The 23,276-nt window shown below is 35.9% G+C and overlaps 2 protein-coding genes, 1 long non-coding RNA gene and 2 other non-coding genes across 7 annotated transcripts in view; 2 read left to right on the top strand and 3 right to left on the bottom strand.

Moving 5' to 3' along the window:
- Nucleotides 1-7,179, top strand: part of rab6ba (RAB6B, member RAS oncogene family a) — an 87,518-nt gene extending 80,339 nt beyond the window's left edge. For both annotated transcript variants that reach the window (XM_058779673.1, XM_058779674.1), the window contains exon 8: nt 5,058-7,179. In XM_058779673.1, coding sequence (XP_058635656.1) covers nt 5,058-5,122 — 65 coding nt within the window. In that variant the 3' untranslated portion in view covers nt 5,123-7,179. The remainder of the gene's footprint in view (nt 1-5,057) is intronic.
- Nucleotides 7,180-16,290: 9,111 nt separating this feature from the next.
- Nucleotides 16,291-19,717, bottom strand: im:7152348 (uncharacterized protein LOC559250 homolog). Of its 2 annotated transcripts, XM_058779573.1 has the most exons (4): nt 19,481-19,717; nt 18,145-18,551; nt 17,130-17,234; nt 16,291-16,807 (listed from the first exon to the last, which is right to left on the bottom strand). In XM_058779573.1, exons 2-4 carry the CDS (start codon nt 18,477-18,479, stop codon nt 16,762-16,764), a joined length of 486 nt encoding a protein of 161 aa, XP_058635556.1. In that variant the 5' UTR covers nt 18,480-18,551; nt 19,481-19,717; the 3' UTR covers nt 16,291-16,761. The 2 variants fall into 2 exon arrangements, with proteins under 2 accessions (XP_058635556.1, XP_058635555.1); XM_058779572.1 differs by lacking the exon at nt 19,481-19,717 and having other exon boundaries at nt 18,145-19,459.
- On the top strand, nt 16,688-21,105 carry LOC131542672 (uncharacterized). Its single transcript, XR_009271761.1, has 5 exons — nt 16,688-16,825; nt 17,139-17,261; nt 18,252-18,440; nt 20,706-20,762; nt 20,854-21,105. It is a non-coding gene; the product is annotated as an uncharacterized LOC131542672 (long non-coding RNA).
- An 801-nt stretch (nt 21,106-21,906) lies between these two features.
- Nucleotides 21,907-21,978, bottom strand: trnap-ugg (transfer RNA proline (anticodon UGG)). The gene has a single exon. It is a non-coding gene; the product is annotated as a tRNA-Pro (tRNA).
- A 333-nt stretch (nt 21,979-22,311) lies between these two features.
- trnap-cgg (transfer RNA proline (anticodon CGG)) lies at nt 22,312-22,383 on the bottom strand. Its single transcript has one exon. It is a non-coding gene; the product is annotated as a tRNA-Pro (tRNA).
- Between the last annotated feature and the right edge of the window lie 893 nt (nt 22,384-23,276).

Consider the following 23,276-nt stretch of genomic DNA (forward strand, 5'->3'; position numbering starts at 1 on the left):
AGAGGATGACAGGGGGTGTACTTTTTCACTGAAGGAAGCATTATTATGAATTATGGACTGGTATTTTGGCCAGAAGTGACGGTTTTAAGTTAAAATGTCTTTAATGCCTTTAATGTCTTCATATCTTTCCTAAAACAGTGGTTCATTAACATGGTAAGAAAACTGCTTATAGAACAAGAGTAAACAAACAACTAATAATAATTACATCATTTAAAATAATAAAAAATATTAAATAAATACTAAAAAATTTTCTTCAATACTTCATCACAAATAACACATGGTGATTGTTAGTAATCATTTTTATCTTTGTTACAAAGTAGGTCATGTTTACTTAAAATAGTTTTGCATGTAAAATAAGTGCATGTACAGCAATATAACCAGTCCATGTTGACATCTGCATTGTTTGCCTATCTTCTGACTGATTACACCAAAATCCTGTTGCTGGATAGGATGCACAGCCTTTGACTTTAACAGTTGCGTTTTCACCTTCCTTTTAAAGCTGAATTGACATTAGAAAGTTCCAAAGTATTTCAAGTATGCAGTAGTCATTGTACAACAACTGTGTATCAGCATAGAGCTGTACTATTCTAAGTGATCCTATAGATCTGTAGTGCACAGTTGTGTTAGTTGATAGCTAAATATTCATTTATTTTGTCTCATTTGTTTGACAGAGTAAAGTTTCATTTACAAAGGTGAGGTTATGGTGGGTATACTTCTCGATTACTCATTCATGTCATTTCCACCATGAAATTCAAATATTGGCCTTGTTCCACTCTGAGGCTAATTTATTTTCCTCTCATTAGGTTTTCTGCCACATTCAGTCACTTGTTATTAGTAGCAGTGGAAAGTCTATTGCTATGGTAACAAGAAACATTTCTCTCTTCATTATCTGTGTGAATAATTTTGCAGCAGAAAAGGATAAATTTCCAATCCAGTAAGTTTGAATGGCACAAGGTGTCCTCTTTCTGTTTGTTTTTTTGGGCCTGTTAGAGGTGCAGAGTGTGTATATTGTGTTCTATGTGTGGGGTGTATGTTTGCATGTGTGCAGTCATAATAGCAAAGAGCCATTGAGATATTACGGCACTGAGTATCCATACAGTCATGTAGAACAAAATAGAAGCATAAAATGTGGGTCCACTTGTTTCTAGTAGAGGTACTTTAGGTCATTTAATAATAAATACAGTTATGTCTATAAATATAATTTGAAGAGAATGTTGCAGCTTGAAATGCAATCTGATTATGTGCCCTGATGCTGGTGAGACAACTTTAAAATGCAGTATCCAAACCCTTCATTCCCAGTTGGTTGCCTGCAGGTATAAATTTGTTTGGAGGTACGATAAAACAAAGTTAAAATTGATCCAGTATAATATGATGTATCCCTGCACTATACTGAAAATATAGTGTTGTGGAACATGGTTTTTACTAGATCTAAACTTATTAGGTTGTACAAGCCAGTCAGCCACCATAAATAAAAAAACCAAAAAAAAAACAGCTTGACCATTGACAATTTTGACATTGACATCACAGTTACGTCACTAGCAGCTGCACGTGCATTGTGGTGGCAGAAACACACGGTAACAAGTGGAGTGAAACGGGAAAAATCCACGGAATAAAATGAATTGTTGTGCTCTTGGATGTCAGAATCGGAATGCAAATCATTTTTATAGAACACTGTCGTCAAAAACACCATTTAAAGCTAAACGCAGACATTTAAACGGACAGAATGAATGAAACCTGCTATGATTACTCTACTTTTAAAGCATAAATTTTATTTAAACAATTGGTCTACATATATGCAGTTCATAGGGAACATATTACATTTGCCCTACAGTTACAGCATGAAATACTATTTAAACCTATAACATTTAACGTTACCTATTTTGTCTCACAATTCTTTTAAGAGACTTATTTTCTCGCAAATGCAACTTTATATCTCGTATTTCGGACTTTATAACTCGATTTAACTCAACAATAGTGAGTTCGTCCATTCTGAAGGGAAAAAAAGCCAGAAGTGTGGGAAACTCAAAAGAGACAATGACGAGTTGATTTTTCTTATCAAAATTGTGAGATATAATCTCAGAATTGCGAGAATAAAGTTAGAATTTTGAAATTGAAATTTTAATGCTTACCTGATGCCCACTGCCAGACAAAAAAACGACAACAGCTGTGGCTAAACGAGATAAAATGAGCGGATAGAAACGATCGTAAAAAATGCTCGTGTTTGCAGCGCACATTTCTTATCAGAAAAGGTTCAATAAAGTTTTGTTATTATGGGCGCATCTAAAGATTTGTTGCATCTCACTACTATGTCGTGTATGAAATAATGAAATGAAATAAAACAACAAACTGACGATTTATATGCTTAATTATATGTAATTGTATATACATTGTTGTGATTAATTGTGGCTGGAATAATAATGTAGCTGTAAAAATAGTTGCCTACTGAAATAATATATATACATCCTCATGATTAGACAGACATGGTGAGTTTGTCTTTACTATACACGTTAGATGTGACTCAACCAAAGGGAATCCTGTCAGATCGTCCATCCTTTGAGTAAAAGCGTGTGAGGGTCAGCCAATCTGGTTTCGTCCATTAAAGTTAACCTTTTCAATTAACAATCGTGGTCCCAGACAGTGAGTGACCTTACATATGCAGGTAAAATCGGAATTTCTCCAGTTATTGTTAAAAAAACAAGCTAACAGACTTCATAGCTAGCGTTAGTGAAGCGGTCAGGGGAATCTTTCTTCCACCACCGAAGCTTTGCCCACAGAAAAACGTGACAATGTTTACTAACAGAAAAAGGGTCTATTAGCAGAGACCCCGCCCAAAGTGAGCCACACAATCCGCCATATGTTTATCTTCATGCTAGAGCATTTAGAAGCAGCATTCTAGTAAGAAATGTCTTCTTATTACAGCTATAGAAGTCCAGAACAGTGAGTAATTTTCGGGTTTTAATTTTATTCTTTGGGTCATATTAACAGCATAGACAGCAGTATAGGTACTGTATATGACACTATGTGTATTTGACAATTTAAGTGCAAGTTTAGTACTCACATGTCGTGTGACAGCCACTTTCTGTGCGCGTGTTTCGAATGTGTGCTCAGAAAACTGTATATCAGAATTTTATAAACTAATATGGCTTTAAAATGCATGATTTCAGCGTGACAGACATGATAATCAAAACCAAACAGATGTTTTTTTGGCAGAGTAGGTACCAGCTGTAAAGGCACAGCCCTATTCTGGAAAAGGGGCGGGGAGCAGCAGCTCATTTGCATTTAAAGATAAATGCACGAAAACAGCGTGTTTCTGCTTCCACTCAAAATAGGCCTTTTCAAAATAATTATAATAATTGATCTGTGGGGTATTTTGAGATAAAACTTCACAGACACATTCTGACTTGTATTACATCCTGTAAAAAGGGGCACAATAGTTAATTAACACATTTTCCTGTGTTCAGTTTAGTCCATTGGTCTCCTGGAGGGCCACAGCTCTGCACAGTTTAGCTCCAACCCTAATCAAACACACCTGATCCAGCTAATCAAGGTCTAAAGGATTACTAGAAACTTCCAAGCAGGTGTGATTTGGAGCTAAACTCTGCAGAGCTGTGGCCCTCCAGGAATTGAGTTTGAGACCACTATAGTCGGTCAAGACTACTCATTCTTTAGGAGCACGTCTGCCTTTGAGTTACAAACTTCACAATTGAAGTTCAAGATTTTTAAAGCAAACTAAAAGGGTTAGTTCAGTGTACTAATTTGTGTTTCAAAGATGAATTAATTATTATGGCATTGGAATGACATGAGGGTGAGCAACTGATAACAGAATTTTCATTTTGGGGTGAACTATAATGTGTTAAACAAATACAAGTATAAAGTCTTTTACCATTAATATTAATAAAGTGATGCGATGTTTTTATCTTATAGGCTGAAACATTTTGGGGTGTGTGCTAGTTAATTCAATAAGTACTAAACCTACTATGGGGAAAGTCATGACTAATGAATATGTATTAGGCTATGTTACTTGCTCTCAGGAGGTTACAGAACAACGTCTGTGTGACCCAATTAATATTCATACAGTATACCTTAATTGCACTTTGGGGAAATGAAACACAGTAGAACCCAGTGTAAACAGCGAGCCTTTAACGCATTTTGAACACACTGACTGTTGTGTCGGAAAGACACTGTGTTCTCTAAAGACAGAACGCTTAGCTCAGGGTCACTGTGTTTTAAGCTTTGATTTGCTGTCATATCACAAAAGTATATGAATGAGGCTTAATGTTCAGTTAAATTAATTAAACAAATCATTTTACACGGACGCAATTAACCAAACTACACACGCACACATCAGATCACTCAACACTTCGACATTTGTTCATGAATGCAAACATGAGCACGTTACATTTCTGAGTCAGCGTAACAGGAGCAGCTGTTATGACTGAACACGCATAAAAGAACCACTAAACCCACATACCTCTCAGGAACTCCATTTAACATTAATTTGAAATTATTTAATGTTGGCAAGGAAAAACACTTCTCAAGAAACGCTACAAGCGTTATGTTGCATTTCGGATGATGACCACTAGATGGCACGCGTTCCCATTGCTGACAGACGCATAAAAATGTTAGTGCTGTCAAAATATTCAGCTCTCATTTGCTAATATAGGCAAAACAATGTTTTCTGTGTTATGTTATGCTGTGTATAAAGCCTTCTGTAGATATAAATGTGCCAAAAACATTCAGTACAGCAGCATTTATGGCTGCAATTACTCCTAATGACGGGAGAGGTTAGTAGGCCTACTTAGATTCCTGCTCACTACATCTTTATATTCGTTTTATAAATGATCATTAAATTTAATATTAAATATAAATCTTAATTTAAAGCAAAGCATTACAGATCACAAGTCTTAACTATGGCCAGTCTCCCACACACACACAAAAATGATATCATTCCCTCTTTTGCTTATAGTTGAATTCTTTTCACCTTTTATGTTCACATTCATTGTTTGATGTAAATGTTTGATGTATTGAAGTTTTTATTCCTTAACAGCGATCTCCAGTGATTGACATTAAATTGGACAAACCACAGGAGCCTCCAACTACTGAGGGCGGATGTTCCTGTTAATAGCTCACTTCTGATTTACAGCATCATCTAAACCACATGCTTGTTGTGTTGCTTCCTCTTGGTTAGCTTCCAGTTGTGTTTTCAGATTGGATATTTGGCCTTCCCATCTGACTTTAGTAACTGGTTGGAATCAGTGTTACATCAATTTCAACTGTAAAATAGTATACTTTAGTAACAAAATTGCCAAAAATCCTAAAAATTCGAAAAGTAAAGGGCAAAAATCAACAAAAATGTAGACTATGTCCAACATATATACTTTTTGAAAATGTAGAGAGGTAGATGTTTTCTTTGTTTTGTATTTTTGTATACAAGGATGAGCACTAAAACGGATGCAGACAATAAATTCTATAATTTTGCCATAAAAAGCAGGATTTCAAAAGCAAGAGGGCAATTCAAACAACTAATAACCCACAAAATACGGAAAACATGCATGTTAGCCATTTTAAAAGTATCATCTCAATCCTGCTGGCTACTGTGCACAAGATTATGTGAATGCGTATGTTTTTTCTGACTCGTTGCAGTTCGTGAAGTCAACTTATTTTAGCCTTTTTTCTTGCTGTGACAGAACTTGAAATTGTAAGTTTCAGGCCAAGTGAGTTTGTGTAAATGTGTCATTTCAGATCCTTTAAAACCTTTCCACAATATGTGTGATTTTTATTTTTATTTTTTAAATCTGTCTATGTACAATTTATGTCTTAATTACACGGTTTATTGAATGTTTACAGCATAGTTTTCTTCAGAATTTCCTGTTCACAATGAAAGCAAACAGCTTGTGCAAACAACCCGATAACAAGAAAGGATTCTCTTTCTTTGGTGGAATGTTTTTTTATTCTTTAACTAAATTAGGGCATTTAGTGTATTGCATATAGTTGCAAGAACATGAACATGACAGAGGAGCAAATCATGCATCTAAACTTGTTCATTCATATTTAATTGACTGGGATAATTCGTTTGCACGCTGGCAGTTTCCACACTGATTCATCAAACAGTCTAATTCTATTGTAAATATATCAGCTGTCATTTTCAAACAGGCTTTAATATCAGAAATGCAAAGATGGGACATTCCTCCAAAAATAACTGTAGTTCACTTTTAAGAATTAGCATTATGCAGCATTATAGTGTTTGCCTTGTGTAGAAACCCACTCATGTCTACAGCTGCTCTTTGGGCCAGTAAATTGTAGTGCACTGACCAGGGGGACACACATTGTGTAGTGTATCAGTTTATTTGAAATGTATTTCATGTGAATCCTAAATGCACTTTTTCAAGAAAGGAAGATGTAAATGTTTCAAAATTGCTGTCAAACGTCTGTCCTTGAAACCACTTTAGAGTTCAAACTGTAGCGTACATCTCTGTGAAAATCTCTCGAGGGTCACTGTACAGATAAACTATTTGTAAATTTGCTTCACATAACGCCAGATACGAGTCAAGACTAGCTATTTGTGACATTGAGGAATTGTGAGTAGGAGCACATGACATTAGCGCCCCGAATCCAAGTGAAATGTTGAAATGCCACTTTTTTTCCTACTAAATCCAGCAGCATTTAATTGGAATGGAAGGTGAACTCCACTGAACTGATTGACTCGTATCAAACCCTTTGCTTTCTGCTTTTGGATAGTTTGGAATCTTAAAGCGAAGATCAGATTTGTCTGTGCCAATGCTTTCTCACATCACAGAGAGGTTCAGATAGATGTCACTTAATGGAAGCTGGAAGGGGGTATTTATTGGTTTTGTTTACATTTTATTTTCTGTCTTCTCAAAAGAGGTTCTCATTTGAATTTAATGGGGTGCAGATCCGCGCCTTGTGTGAAATCATATCATCAGTGTACCTGTACCATTGTGATTGACACAACGCTACATCAGCCTTGGGTGAATGTCTGTGCGTGAGTTGAGTTATGCTTTTAAGGGTGCAACCATTCCCTGTGTATATGTTTTATGTTTTAGCTCAGTGGAGCCAGCCTGATTGATTCAGAGCTAGCTTTACCATTCACACTGTATAGAAATCTAGCATGTTGGTCCAAATCAGTAAAATCAATAAAAGTGTCTTATTACCAAAAAATGTATATCAACTACTCTTATTTTTCTAATGCTTTTCTCCTTAATACACTGTATGGTCCACGTTTGGAATAAGAATGGACATTTTAAAAGTCTCTTATGATCAACATTTATTTCATAAAACATGCAGTAAAAACAGTAATATTGTAAGTAATATTGTAAGATTGTTATTGTAATAATATTTCACAATATTACTGTTTTGACTGTGTTTGATCAAACAAATGCACAGACTTAGTTATATATATATATATAGATATATATAAATCACTAGAAATATAACGCCAAGGCATATATATATTCTCTTCAAATATATATTGAAAACAAGTATAATAATTAAAAATGTTTGTGTGTGTGTGTACACATATATATATATATATACACACAGGTGCTGGTCATATAATTAGAATATCATCAAAAAGTTGATTTAGTTCACTAATTCCATTCAAAAAGTGAAACTTGTATATTATATTCATTCATTACACACAGACTGATATATTTCAAATGTTTATTTCTTTTAATTTTGATGATAACTGACAACTAAGGAAAATCCCAAATTCAGTATCTCAGAAAATTAGAATATTACTTAAGACCAATAGAAATAAAGGATTTTTAGAAATCTTGGCCAACTGAAAAGTATGAAAATGAAAAGTATGAGCATGTACAGCTCTCAATACTTAGTTGGGGCTCCTTTTGCCTGAATTACTGCAGCAATGCGGCGTGGCATGGAGTCGATCAGTCTGTGGCACTGCTCAGGTGTTATGAGAGCCCAGGTTGCTCTGATAGTGGCCTTCAGCTCTTCTGCATTGTTGGGTCTGGCATATCGCATCTTCCTCTTCACAATACCCCATAGATTTTCTATGGGGTTAAGGTCAGGCAAGTTTGCTGGCCAATTAAGAACAGGGATACCATGGTCCTTAAACCAGATACTGGTTGCTTTGGCACTGTGTGCAGGTGCCAAGTCCCGTTGGAAAATGAAATCTGCATCTCAATAAAGTTGGTCAGCAGCAGGAAGCATGAAGTGCTCTAAAACTTCCTGGTATACGGCTGTGTTGACCTTGGACCTCAGAAAACACAGTGGACCAACACCAGCAGATGACATGGCACCCCAAACCATCACTGACTGTGGAAACTTTACACTGGACCTCAATCAACATGGATTGTGTGCCTCTCCTCTCTTCCTCCAGACTCTGGGACCCTGATTTCCAAAGGAAATGCAAAATTTACTTTCATCAGAGAACATAACTTTGGACCACTCAGCAGCAGTCCAGTCCTTTTGTCTTTAGCCCAGGCGAGACGCTTCTGACGCTGTCTGTTGTTCAAGAGTGGCTTGACACAAGGAATGCGACAGCTGAAACCCATGTCTTGCATACGTCTGTGCGTAGTGGTTCTTGAAGCACTGACTCCAGCTGCAGTCCACTCTTTGTGAATCTCCCCCACATTTTTGAATGGGTTTTGTTTCACAATCCTCTCCAGGGTGCGGTTATCCCTATTGCTTGTACACTTTTTCTACCACATCTTTTCCTTCCCTTCGCCTCTATTAATGTGCTTGGACACAGAGCTCTGTGAACAGCCAGCCTCTTTGCAATGACCTTTTGTGTCTTGCCCTCCTTGTGCAACGTGTCAATGGTCGTCTTTTGGACAACTGTCAAGTCAGCAGTCTTCCCCATGATTGTGTAGCCTACAGAACTAGACTGAGAGACCATTTAAAGGCCTTTGCAGGTGTTTTGAGTTAATTAGGTGATTAGAGTGTGGCACCAGGTGTCTTCAATATTGATCCTTTTCACAATATTCTAATTTTCTGAGATACTGAATTTGGGATTTTCCTTAGTTGTCAGTTATAATCATCAAAATTAAAAGAAATAAATATTTGAAATATATCAGTCTGTGTGTAATGAATGAATATAATATACAAGTTTCACTTTTTGAATGGAATTAGTGAAATAAATCAACTTTTTGATGATATTCTAATTATATGACCAGCACCTGTATATATACAGGGGTTAAATTGGGATTTGTTATGTGGGGGGGCTCTATATCGAGCTTATATATATATATATATATATATATATATACGTTTAGTAATTTAGCAGACACTTTTATCCAAAGCAACTTACAAATGAGGACAATGGAAATATATATGTATTATGTGTGTGTGTGTGTGTGTGTGTGTGTGTGTGTGTCTGTTTTGTTTTGTTTTTGCAAAGTTGCAAAGATCAGCTGTGACATAGGCTAAAAATCTGCATGTTTTTTACATTTTATCCAAGGTATTTGTTTTTTCTTTACCTTTATAGAGGGCATTTTCCCACTAATCTCATTAACTTTCATTTCAAATTCTTACATTTGATCTATAAATTCAATTATAATAATGTGGTTGTTATTATCTATACGTTATCAAATTAAATCATGTACGCTGAAAAATGCAACTACATTAAATTATGAGATTCTTTAAAAAAATATTTTTTTGGAATATACAAAAAAAGAAATGGTGGAAATTTTACTTTTAAACTAAATTAAAACGCCAGTAGGTGCCAGTAGTGAGCGTTTAATGAGTGAGTCATTGTCGTTCATTCAAACGATTCTTTAAACGGCAGATTCATCAGATGTTTATGCATGGGCTAATGAAACTTTTACTCAACCGATTCGTTCAAAACACTGAATCATTCAGCAGTGAATCGGATGGTTGCTTTGAGATGCGCTGTGGTTCCGCCAAAAATGTAAGTGACCAGGGCTGGACTGGTAATCGGGCATACCGGGCATTTTCCCGGTGGGCCGACGCACTGAAGGGGCTGACAGAATTTTTTTTGTTGTTGTTGTTGTTGTTTTTAGTTTTTTTTGCCAAGGACCATCACGCAGGGACTACGAGCAGCCAGTGGCCCATTGGTTTGTCTCCTGTATTGACAGCGTAAACCAACCAATCACAATGCGCTATAGACGGAGTCATGAAGTGTTTTGCTCCGCCTATAAAAAACGCTTCACCCCAACTTATTCCTCGTCGGCTTTTGCCACGTTTTCACAGCAGCTTCATCGAGAACAGGCTTGCTCTGCGGTGAGCGATGCGGCGTAAAGAGCCAGCAGGAGGAGGAGAGGAGAGCAGTTGAATCGGTAAATTACTCGCAACGGAGGCAGGCATCTATCCTGTGTGCGCGCGCCGTTAGTGCAGAATACGCAAACACTTTTTAATAAAACGTAAATTCGTCCACTGCGATTTTTTTGGCCAAGTCATGTCAAGTGTGTTCATAGAGGTTTCCATGGGCCAATGCGAATAAATCTAGATTTAGATTAGAAAAGACACGATATTGTCAGACCTGAAGGTTTTATTATTATTATTATTATTATTATTATTATCCAAAACAACTAGATGCAATGATACATATCTACACTACCAGTCAAAAGTTATTGAACAGTAAGATTTTGAATGTTTTTTTAAAGAATTGTCTTCTGCTCACCAAGCCTGCATTTATTTTATCCAAAATACAGCAAAAGCAGTTATATTGTAAAATATTTTTACTATTTAAAATAACTGCTTTCTATTTGAATATATTTTAAAATGTAATTTATTCCTGTGATCAAAGATGTATTTTCAGCATCATTACTCCAGTCTTCAGTGTCACATGATCCTTCAGAAATAATTATAATATGCTGATTTGCTGCTCAAGAAATATTTATTATTATTAATGCATTCTTTGATGAATAGAAAGATCCAAAGATCAGCGTTTATCTGAAATAAAAAAAGCTTTTGTAACATTATACAATACACCATTCAAAAGATTGGAGTCAGTATAATTTTTTTGTTTTGTTTTTTGGGAAAGAAATTATGGAAATTAATACTTTTATTTAGCAAGGATGCTTTAAATTGATAAAAAATGATGATAAAGACATATATAACGTTACAAAAGATTTCTATTTCAGATAAATGCTGTTCTTTTGAACTTTCTATTCATCAAAGAAACCTGAAAAAAAATTTTTTACTGTTTATATTATAGCTGTTTTCTACGAGCCGGCCCGGGCCGATTTTTTGTCCCAGTCCAGCCCTGTAAGTGACCTAGCTATTATTGTATTTGCTCATTGAACTGTTTATAGAACTATTAAACAGTCGTAATGGTGAAAACTTTGAGTGACGTTGCCTAACTAACTGTATTTTAAATATAAAAACTTTCCATTTTGAATTTTTACCTCAGTATGCTGAGTTTCTTAGTGTTGCGTGTTTTGTTTTCTCCTCGAGAGCTGCGTGAACCTCGCCTCAGCAGCGCAACCTTATACTGTCAATAGATGCATTATATACAGTAGCCATATCCACTATTCGCCACTTACTCTAAATGTAATGAAATCAGAATAATACTTGCGTTTTGGTGTTTACATAGTTATTTTTGGTTATTGATGTTTTAATCATGGTACTTGTCTGGCATTAATCAAGCGTTAATGTCGAGCCCTGGAGTCTATGTGCCGGGGCTTAGCCCCGGACGGCCCCGGCCCCATTTAAACCCTGTATATATATATATATATATATATATGTGTGTGTGTGTGTGTGTGTGTGTGTGTGTGTACAAATTATCCTATCCTGTATCTCATACAGGTTTTCATACAGTAATCTCTCTTGACTTTTTAAATGTAAACATAATATCCATACAGGAAGCTAGCTTTTATTAGGTTGTCTTCTCAAGAATAGTAAACATCAGGAAAGAGCCTTAAGTTATAACTGTCAAATTAGGCTGTATAATTTTACACGTGAAACCTTTGCAGGACTTGTCAAAACAGGTCAAAGTTTAATCCAATATTTATCTCCAAACAGGTTTAGGTGTAGGTGAAACTAGTTCACAGTCTTTACTGAAACTGTGAGAAAATGTTCTGTGTGACTTCCGATCAACTGTCAGTGAGATTCATAAATCAGCAGTTATGAGGAGCCTGTAAAGCAGCCGCACAGACAGAGACTGGCGAATTGACATAGCACATGGAGATTTCTGTAGTAGAAGAATCTGTTATCAGATATGATAACAACTTAATAACAGTTTTACATCTTTGTTTTGACTGAGCTATCTTCTAGTGAAGCCTTCTGAGGAAAACCAACGATAGATTTACGGTATCATATAATTATTTCACTTTCCAGGAATTCACGTCAAGAATTCTTTTTAAATGTTTTGAATTTTTCCCAGTTTATTTCTGTATCATTTATTGCAGTTCTATGTTGCTTGAGTTTAGCAAATCACTATTTCTGTGCAACATTATAGATTTTCTCATAAAATGGCACGTGCAGGTCCATTTATAAAGACACTGTATTTGCTAATTGTAATATGAGAAACTTTGGTAAACCAAAATAGTCGAAACTCCTTCAGAAATTATACATAAAAGATGACAGATGTTTAATGAAAAGGATATAATCTACGGTGGCCGGGAAGTGCAAAACAACATTACAAAGTGTGAAACACTTTTACGAAGCTCGAGACATATTTACATTTTGGAAAACAAATTAACATTTTAGAAAACAAATTAACAAGACGCAAAACACTTTTACCAGTCCCGAAACAAATTTACAATGACAGATTCTTCACGGAAAGGGAATGTACCACACACCGGAAGTGACGCGGTGAAAGTTGTTGTTGTTGTTGGTGAGCGCGGTAAATTCGTGTTGTGGTTGTGGAGTAAATGGCGTAAATAAAGTTTATGGTGACCGAACATGGACTGCGTCCGAGGGATGTTTTGCCCGTTTTGTGGCAAACACATGAGCAGCTTAATTTTTTTAAGCTTTACGTGTGGTCGGTGTTTGGAGTTTCTAAAGGACGCGGACCAGACGGAAACATCAGACATACTGCATCAGTGTGCTCAATATTTTAACGAGGGTCACTCGTACGCTGTAATCGTGGACATGATGTCAAGTCTACACGGTGTAAACATCAGCTTGAGGACTCTTAAAAGCAACCTGATCTCACAGAATTCCGTGTAATAACCACGGACTCTTAACCCCTTAATCTGTGGTGGCATCACAGAATCGCCGAAAGCCCCGTGATGGGCTCACAGAAGTGATATCAATGACAGGCATCAGCCGTGCTCTACGCACGGATCCATTACACGGAATTCTGTGAGACCAGGTTGCAAATTATATATTGGGTCGTAACATTGCCATTATAGCATATATGTTGGGGTGTGATTTTTCAATGTAAACAGTCAAAACAGTTTTATTTATATTACATTATTTACACATTTATGAGCACGTAACCCAACCCCTGCTCCTAAACCTTCCATTTGTAAATAAAACACAAGATATAACAGACAGACACAACTACCGTCGTAATTTATTCAAAAAGTATTAATATTCCAAGTCTTCCGAGGCAAAACGATTGATTTGTGAGAGGAATAGACGCGATCGCCATCTCCGTCCGCTATGTGCTGCAGTCTGTGCGTAAATTCAAAAGATGCCGCCAGAAGCTTTACGTCAGCTTTAGTTGTGAAATACCATTGGCTCTTGCGTGTCTCGTAACCGATTGCGTCATGCTACGGCCCGGGAGTATCTTTTTGAATGAGATGTGACCGCGTTAACGGAGCGGGATCATTTTCAGCGATTAAAAGCTTATGTTTTGCTCTCTTCTTCGCATAAAGACTTTGTATGGCTTCAGAAGACTTGGAATGCAACACGACTTGTTTGTAATGCTTTTATACTGCTTGTTTATGGACAGTTTTTGCAATAAATACCCGTGACTGCACTTATATTTGCCTGTGTGTGTTTTATATTGTTCAGAAGTGGGTAAGTTTAGGGTAGGGGTGGGTTAGGTGCTCCATTGAAAGTATACATTTATATACAAATATAACTGCATCGGAGTCACTCTTTTTATGTGGTCCGATGCAGCGCGAGACACCCCTCGCTGCAGACTGTAGCGCGGTGACGTCAGGTATCTACGTCAGGTATATGTTTACCGCGCATGCGCAAAGTGACGTATGGTATGTCTATGACACGCATGCGCATTGCGTGTGTAATTTGCATTACGTGGTGACGGTAGGTGTTTTTGCGTCGTGCGTGACGTAACACGTCATAAAAACGCATGCGCATACTTAACAGAATACTCTAATAAAATGTAAAAGTATTAAGTCAAGTCAAGTCAAAATTTAGGTTGGCTTGGCTTGAGAAAGCATAGCCTGAAACAATTTGAAAGTTTTACAGTTGAGGGCAATACAGTCTATCAGGGGAAAAGAAAAAAACAGATAGTTGAGATGAGACAGACAGAAAGATGAGAAGAGAGACAGACACTCAAATACTTTTTACAGTATTCACTACATGTTAAGGAGTTAAAGAACTATCTGTCTAGACATATGAAGTGAGCCTCTTCTCTGAATTTCGTCTCACTGATAATGTCCCTAAAAAGTCATATGAACATGAAGGTAAATTTAAGAGGTAACACTTTACAATAAGGTGTCATTTGTTAACACTAGGTAATGTATTAATTAACATGAACTAACAATGAACAATAAATTTGTTACAGTATCTATTAATTTTTGATGTTGATGCAAAGGATGACAAATAGGAGAAACACATACATACACACACACACACACACACACACATATATATATATATGTATGTATGTATGTATTTTTTTGCAATGCATGCAATTCATTACTTTATTAATATAAGTATTTCTGCTCTATTTTAATACATCTTTAAAGGCTAATTTTAGGCGAAATAAGACTTTTAAAGACCAGCAGAATCCCTGTCACGTCGAATACTAACACATATCATAAAACATGTCATAAATGTTTGAAATCGCACAAATTTGCAATGACACTCTCTGTGATTATGACCAAAGCATCCTTACAATTAAAAGCCAACACAAACGCACATTTTTAAGAAAACAAAAGTAAGTAAATGTTCTGGAAGTGAATGAACCATTATTGAACCTGCGTATTTACGGTAAATACATAGGTAACGTGGAGTGCGTGGCGTCACCGCGCTACTGCGCCTGCGTTTTATAGATATACCATACGTCACTTTGCGCATGCGCGGTAAACACATACGTGACGTAGGTACCTGACGTCACCGCGCTACAGTCTGCAGCGAGGAGTACTTGTATGGAAGGCCGTATTATTAAATTTGTCAAAATTTGTTAAATTATGACAAATTTAATAATACGGCCTTCCATATACTTGTGCAGCGCTGGTGTTGAACCAGTGAATCCGTGCGTGGAGCACCGCGTCACTTCCGGTGTGTGGTACATTTCCTTTCCGTGAAGAATCTGTCATTGTAAATTTGTTTCGGGACTGGTAAAAGTGTTTTGCGTCTTGTTAATTTGTTTTCTAAAATGTAAATTTGTTTCGTCCTTGGTAAAAGTGTTTTGCGTCTTGTTAATTTGTTTTCTAAAATGTTAATTTGTTTTCTAAAATGTAAATTTGTTTCGTCCTTGGTAAAAGTGTTTTTCCCATGTAATTGTGTTTTATGATTGGTAAAAATGTTTTCCAAAATGTAAATTTGTCTCGAGCTTCGTAAAAGTGTTTCACACTTTGTAATGTTGTTTTGCACTTCCCGGCCACCGTAATAATCCATTGACACGGCTGAGTGATTCCATTCTTTGTGTTTTTGGTCGGTTGCAGACTACAGTGAATATCACCATATGCCAACAGTATGGATTATACTTATGCATTTTGTATGTAATCAACCCGTTTGAATCAATCTAGTTGAAGATGGAAGTTAATTTTATTTAAATCGCTTACCCTATGACCTCAGTCATCATCGAGTCACTGAATGCACATTAAATGGCCTTAAATATATATATATATATTGTTTTAAAACTGCTTTGTAAAATGTGCTCAACAAATTTGTATTGCAATAATTTTTAACATGTTTATTGAGTGTAATTTCATATCATAAAATTTCATTTGCCTTTTCAAAGAATAGTAAAAGTCATGGTATTGCATTTATTTTATTATTTTTTTCTTTTTATTCTTTGATTTTTCTTTACAATGACATTTACCTCACAAATGTGTCTTTAGATTAAAAAATGATATGGAGGTCCCTCAGAGGGGGAATGTCATATTTGGGGTCCTTGGTATTCAAAAGTCTGAAGCACCCTGCTCTAGCTAGCCATGTAAAACAGGATGTCAACATGTGCTGTTTAAAAAGAAACCAACAACATTTAGCAATCACAATTTTTAATTTACAATCATTTATAAATTCTATAAATAACAAAGCTTATAATAACTTAAAAGAGTCCATTTGAGACATGGGGGTGATGTTTCATGGGGAAGATGCCATCTGTCTTGTTTTGCATCTGGGACCCTCTCTCTCTCGGGACAGCTGAAACAAATCTGGCCTCAGCAGCTGGGACGGATTAAGGGTGGAATATCTAATGAGAAGTTACCCTCAGATGGAGAAGCGGGATTCAGATTTGTGGCTATTCAAATGGAAAATGCAGTCGCAGAAGCACATGGAGGGGATTGGGTTTGTTTAAACAACCTTGTCCAGGACCGACTGTTGCTCCTGCTTTTTCAGCATGCCAGGCGTAATAAGTACATGGCATACACTTTTAATGGCAGCAGCAAAACAGATGGTGAAAGTCTATTGTTTGCATTGTTAATCCTTTGTTTATGGTGTCCGTTCCACTTTTCAAAAAATCTCTTCTGATGAAAGCCTTCGCCATGACATCATTTGTCTGTGTTGAGAGACAAAGGTAAAAGTTAGTGAAACTGAAAAATGTTCAATTGTTTTCTTTATTTCTTCCTTTTGATAAATACAGCTATCACAATAATGTTAAAATATTTGTGCACATGATCGCTGACTGATTGTTTTTGTGTTATCAAAGTGATAGTTCACCCAAAAATGAAATGTTGTTACATTTTATTTCAGCTGAGTAACCTGAGGGGAGTAAATGACAGAATTTCTATTTTGGGGGAGCTATCTTTTTAATCTTTTAAACTGCATTTAAAATGCCATTTTGAACTGCTGTTGATCATTACAGTAGGATGAAAACTCACACATTGCAGGTGGGAACAATCCTTTCTTCGGGGTGCCTGGAAAAACTCATTTTCTTCAGGAAAGTTGGGAGTCGGAGTTTGGGTCTGTAGTGTTTTGGCACTGGACTAAAACCAGAGACAAGAGTAAGTTAGGTATGAATGGGAACACTTATTTTCTAGCTACTGCTACAAACACTCTGGGGGTTCTCTTTAAGTATAAAAAGTGATCAGGGATTTGAAACCGAATGCTCTACTAACAAAATCACACATGACAACAGGTGTACGTTTTCTGCTAGTATTCTGGCTACTTATAAACTGAATCAGGTGATATGGATGTTGCTGATTCAAAAGGCTCACTTGACTCTGTAAATTAATTTTAGCATCTGGTTGCATGTTACATATTAGTCACCAGTCACTGAAGTACTCGGGTCAATGAAAAATAAGAATATGAGGACAATGAAAAACATTTTATAAATCTAGTTTAAAACAACTGTACCAAGTGTACCATTTTCAACAGAAGTTTACATGTAGTGGTGTAACCAAGTTAAAAAGGAGGAACATTTTTCAAGGAACAAACATTTGTACAAATATCATGTTTTTGGGCAGTCGCACCACATGACATTTTAGACCCTGAACTAACCTTGCCATGTCGTAAAATGGTCATTATTATTATTATAATTTTTTCACAGTCATGCAAGGGTCTTTTCTGTTATATCATTATATTTATATTATTATTATTTATTCCTTACATCATTTCCTTCCGTACATAAATGTTTTAAATAATAATAATATTTTTAATAAAACTGCTTCACTGCTTTTTTCCCCCTATAAGAATCATATGCCAAACTACTTAATAATGTTTTCTTTTTGATTAGTTCATTCTTGTAATAATGCTTTTTTCTTAATTATATCATCAGGACTTTTTTTTTTTATTTCCCTCAAAAAAATAACAATTTAATAAATTAAAAACACTTGTCAAATAAAGTCATTATATGTTTAAATGCATTTTTGAATAAAATTAAAGTGACCCACTCACCATTCGGCCTGTGATGAGGTCAGCACCTGCGTATTAGTGTTTTTTCCCTCTTCCTCCTTTTCCTGCTCTCTCTCGTCCTCTTGCTCATCACAAATGTTGTCCCACAGTTGGCTATTGACAAAAAGAGCTTCCTGCAAGCTGAGCCCTCGGTCCACACAAGTCACCTGGCGACAGAGGGGACAGCGAATGGTGCGCAGGCCGCTGTAATGCAGCCCCATTGTCTCCAGACAGGGGGTGCAGAATGTGTGGTTGCAGTGGAGAGTTCTGGGAACGCGGTCGATGCGGGAGTAATGCAGGTAACAGATCCCACATTCCTGATCCTCAAACAGCACCATGGCTGAAAACTGGAACCGATGTTTGATCTGATGTTGTTGTAGTTCTGTCTTCTGGAAATTGATTAGAGTAATCTGCAAAAACAACAAAGAAAAAAAAGGAACTTTCAAACTTACTCTATTCATATTCCAATGTTGTTGGGGTTTTTTTTATTTTTATGTGCTGCATTAGAAAGCAGAACGGCATGATAACAGAACTTTCAGATTTGTGTGAACTATCCCTTTAAGCACAGAAAAGTGACTCTTAAAATCTTGAAGCAGATGGCAAAGCCATTGCCAGATCGACCCCACCGACCACTCATCCCTATGGTATTCTGCTCTAATGCTGCAGGCCACCTGTTAGTCCAGAATATAATATTAATTTAGTTTGACCTCTGACCCCTTTCTGAGTACTAATGCAGACAAAACAATACTGCATGAAAGAATGACAAGATCTCTGGTTTCTGCAACCATGATACAATTTATAGAATATTACATAATGTTATATGTTTAGTTGGTTTTGATGTCTTGTTAGTGATGGTCAGGTAAAAGATTATATGAGAACATCCTTAGTCAATCTGTAACTTGACTTGTGTCAAACCATTTGAACAGTGTGTCCTATCTTTATCATAATAAACAGCACACTGCAAAAACCACTCAATTAGTTTTTTTTCCCCCCAGTGAAAACATCTAAACACAATTAAACAAAATAAAAGTACATAAAAAGCAATACTGCATAAAATATATGTTTTTTTCAGGGAATACACCCTAAATTAAGCTCATTTTTAAGCTTAAAGCTCACTAAACTTTTGATAAGAAATTAGAATATTTTTCAAATTATGTCTGTATCTTATGCAGTGTTGTTTCTAAACTAAATTTATCTTGTTTTAATGATGTTTGGATACCTTACAATTAAAATAGTTTGCTGTGTAACTGAGTATTAAAAACAGTTTAATGAAACACAAGCAAAAATGAATGTAAATCAACCTCCGTTTTGAATGAAAGAAATCAAGAAATATACTTACAGAAGAATGACTCGTAATCCAGTTCTCTGTATGGACTGCTACAGATCTTTGTCAGGAGATGAACTCATCTGACAGAGAATTATGGGTGTGTGAATGAGAGCAAACTGGCTCTGCTGTCAGTGTGAATAACCGCCTCGTGTTTTAAAGTGGCTGTGGAGTTGTGGGGGAGGTGATACATGTCTTTCTCCTCCCCCATTGCCACACAAAACAAAGCTAACTAGTTATTCAGAAATCAGTGTATCTCATGTCATTAAGATTTCCTGAGAAATGCCAAGGAAAAATTTGCTAAGACAGAAGGAAAAAACCTTGAGGGAGAACTGCCTTCTGTAGCACATAATGAAATTCAATCAATACAATTAGGTAATATAATAATTATAATATTGGTAAATTGATCAAATGTGACCATAAAACCAGTCATAAGTAGCACGGGTGTATTTTTACACTGTAAAAAAAAAAAAAAAAATCCTGTTAATTTACAGTAATCTACTGGCAGCTAGATTTGCCTGCATAATGCTGTGATTTTACAGTACACCTACTGTAATATGGAACAACAGTTTATTACCGTAAAAAATATTACAGTACTGTGCTGTAGAAAATATAAGATGTACACTATAACACTGTAGGTGTTTGGTTGCCATTATACTGTTTTAGTATTCCTACTGTAATCTCATAAACGTTATTACTGTAAAATGTATTAAAATACTGTAGAATGTGATTTTTATGTTACTTATGATTTTAAAATTAAAACCAAAGAAAATTACTTGAACAAAATGGCTCTGACAAAAGATGGCTTCAAAACTTTTATAAAGCCAATAATATATGAAATGCATCGTTTCCACTGCACCATTGCGACTGAACAGAACACAATGCTCTGACTTCACATGAAGATGTGGTTACAGAACAGAATGCAGAAAGTTTACAGAAAGATGTAATTGCAGAACAAAATGCTGTGATTTCACATGAACACTGATTTGCAGAACACTGTGCTAACTTCATATGAACATCTGGCTTTAGAACAGAATGCTGTGACTTCACATGAACATCTACTATAGTTGCAGAACACAACGCTCTGACTTTGCTTTACTAAAAAACGCCCCACTCAAAATCCAAAAGGTTTTTTATGAGGGTTGCTACACGAGGGTTCACAGTTGAAGCTTTTTATGGACAAGTTTCCCGGTCTTCTTGGATATCACCTTCATCTGGCTGGCCTTTGTTCCTCTCTCAGGGTTCAATCCAGTGAAGCGCCTAAAAAGCAATATAGAAATATGAGATATTAGGCTTGGTAAGTCAAGTTTAATTGCACTATCCTAAGATGTTTACTCATGATAATGACCTCTGTATTTTATAATTATCAGAGAATGATCCAATTTCAGATTACCCCGACACCTGAGAAGGACTGACACCAACCCTGTGAGGACTTAAAATTATGCCAACTCTAAATAAACATACAAAACTGCCAAGTTTTCCTTATATTATTATTATCACAACATGTAAATATTGTTTTAACGTGTTTCAGATTAACTGAACACATGATGTTAACTAACTGTATGATTTGTATCATCTTAGAACTGTACATTTCTGTCATATAAATATCACTTTGACAATATGCATTGTTAAAGCACTATACAAATAAACAAGATTTGAATTGAATATTGACAAACTATTATCTTTAAAGGCTTAGTTCTATTCTATAAACACTCACATAAGATATAACATTTTGTAAATACTACCACAGGGTAACCATAATGTGTTGTGGTTTTGCTCTTGAGCGGTCTCAGCATCGCACATGTGACTAGACTTAAAAAATACTGTTTTATACCGTAAAATTAAACAGTAGTTTGCAATTAATAATTTGTTCCACAAAGGTATCATCATTCACAGTATTCAACTGTATTTACGAAAAACGGTGCCTTACTGTATTTTTACCGCTATTTTTTACAGTGTAGCAATAGCCAAGGGGTCAAAATTATCAATTTTTCTTTTATGCTAAAAATCATTAGGATATTAAGTAAAGATCATGTTCCATGAAGATATTTTGTACATTTCCTACCGTAAATATATCAAAACTTAATTGTTGATTAGTAATATGCATTGCTAAGGACTTCATTTGGACAACTTTAAAGGTGATTTTCTCAATATTTAGATTTTTTGACCCCTCAGATTCCAGATTTTCGAATAGTTGTATCTCAGCCAAATATTGTCCTATCCTAACAAACCATACATCAATGGAAAGCCTGGGGTTTTGTGGTCCAGGCTCACGTATATGCTAATTTCAATTTTTGTGATATTACAGTTACATTCAATAAGAATCCACCAAATAGTCTTTTGGATTTTGCTAATATGCTAGTAGCCTATATATACTTTACAGTATTATAATCAATATCTATTAACATATTTTCTCACAAAAACATTAAATGGAAAAGAACGGGCTCGTCCGGGATTTGAACCCGGGACCTCTCGCACCCAAAGCGAGAATCATACCCCTAGACCAACGAGCCGCTTAGAGAGTGCACTGTGTTCATATCAAGTGAAGATTACTGAAATATTGTCAACAGCTTTAGCGCAAATGAATACGCATTTTAATTATAATACTGTGTCGAGGTTACTTTTATTAACTAAATTAATCGTTGACATTGGATGCAAATATTGTTGGTACTCGGCATAAGAATCGACACGCGTCGGTCAGTGACGTTGTTACTACGTAACGTTACATACGTGCTTTCTTGTTTGCCCAAACACTTAGTCGTTTTCGCTGGAAAATCCGCTAGTGTAGATATACTATTTTATTACTCTAAGTAAACAGACCATAAAAAATAACTAAGAAAAACAACGGGCTCGTCCGGGATTTGAACCCGGGACCTCTCGCACCCGAAGCGAGAATCATACCCCTAGACCAACGAGCCTCGTGCAGTACATACTACCACCTTCGCTTACAGTTAGACAGTAAATTTGGTTACTTATGCTATATGCTCGCATATAAAATTTAATCTACTGAGCTGCATCAAAACAACAATTAACGCCTCTTACGAGCCTCATCCAATATTGCAAGACTGCATTGCAATTGTTGAACACTTTCCACACTTAATTCAGTTTAGATTGTATGTACACGACAAACTTAAAAATACATTTTTAATTAACGTTACAGTTATATAATGGCAATTGTGTACATATATAAATGAGAGTAAAAACCGCATACTTTGTATCCATAACTTCTTATCAAAAACACGTGTATTTGTAAACACTCATGTATTATTAAAGCTAAAGTGTATTATCTATCTATTTGTCACCTTGGTATCCGTATGCAATATTCGGTGGGTGAACTCATGTTTTGAAACTCTCGCATTCTCTAGCTGACTCTGTTGATCCATTATAAGATGTCAACACCTCATGGTCGAATAAATTACCCACAGTCCTTCGCGGACTGTAGAGTGTTTATACAGGTGCTCTTCTTGTGCCCGTCGCTGTAAGCAGAAAGATCATTTTTGTTATGTACACCTTTGTGTAAAATAATCTTTAAAACCAAATATATACATACTTACTACATTATACTTCTGTGCTTTAATCTGTTCAGTAAATCGGGTTCGTTGCAAGCAAATGGCTCATGAATATGAACGTGTGTAAAAAACACATACAACTAATAAAAATCGTTATTGTGGTTGCTTTTGTGACAACTAAATACAGTCTGTTATATTCAATAAGTTTTAAAGTAATATAGCATTTAAATGCACTACACTATCCCAAATTACAAGCAAACCAATCCGGGTATGTTGAAAACTGTACAAACATGTCCAATGAG

Source organism: Onychostoma macrolepis, chromosome 06, assembly GCF_012432095.1.
Source record: "Onychostoma macrolepis isolate SWU-2019 chromosome 06, ASM1243209v1, whole genome shotgun sequence".
Lineage (NCBI taxonomy): Eukaryota > Metazoa > Chordata > Actinopteri > Cypriniformes > Cyprinidae > Onychostoma > Onychostoma macrolepis.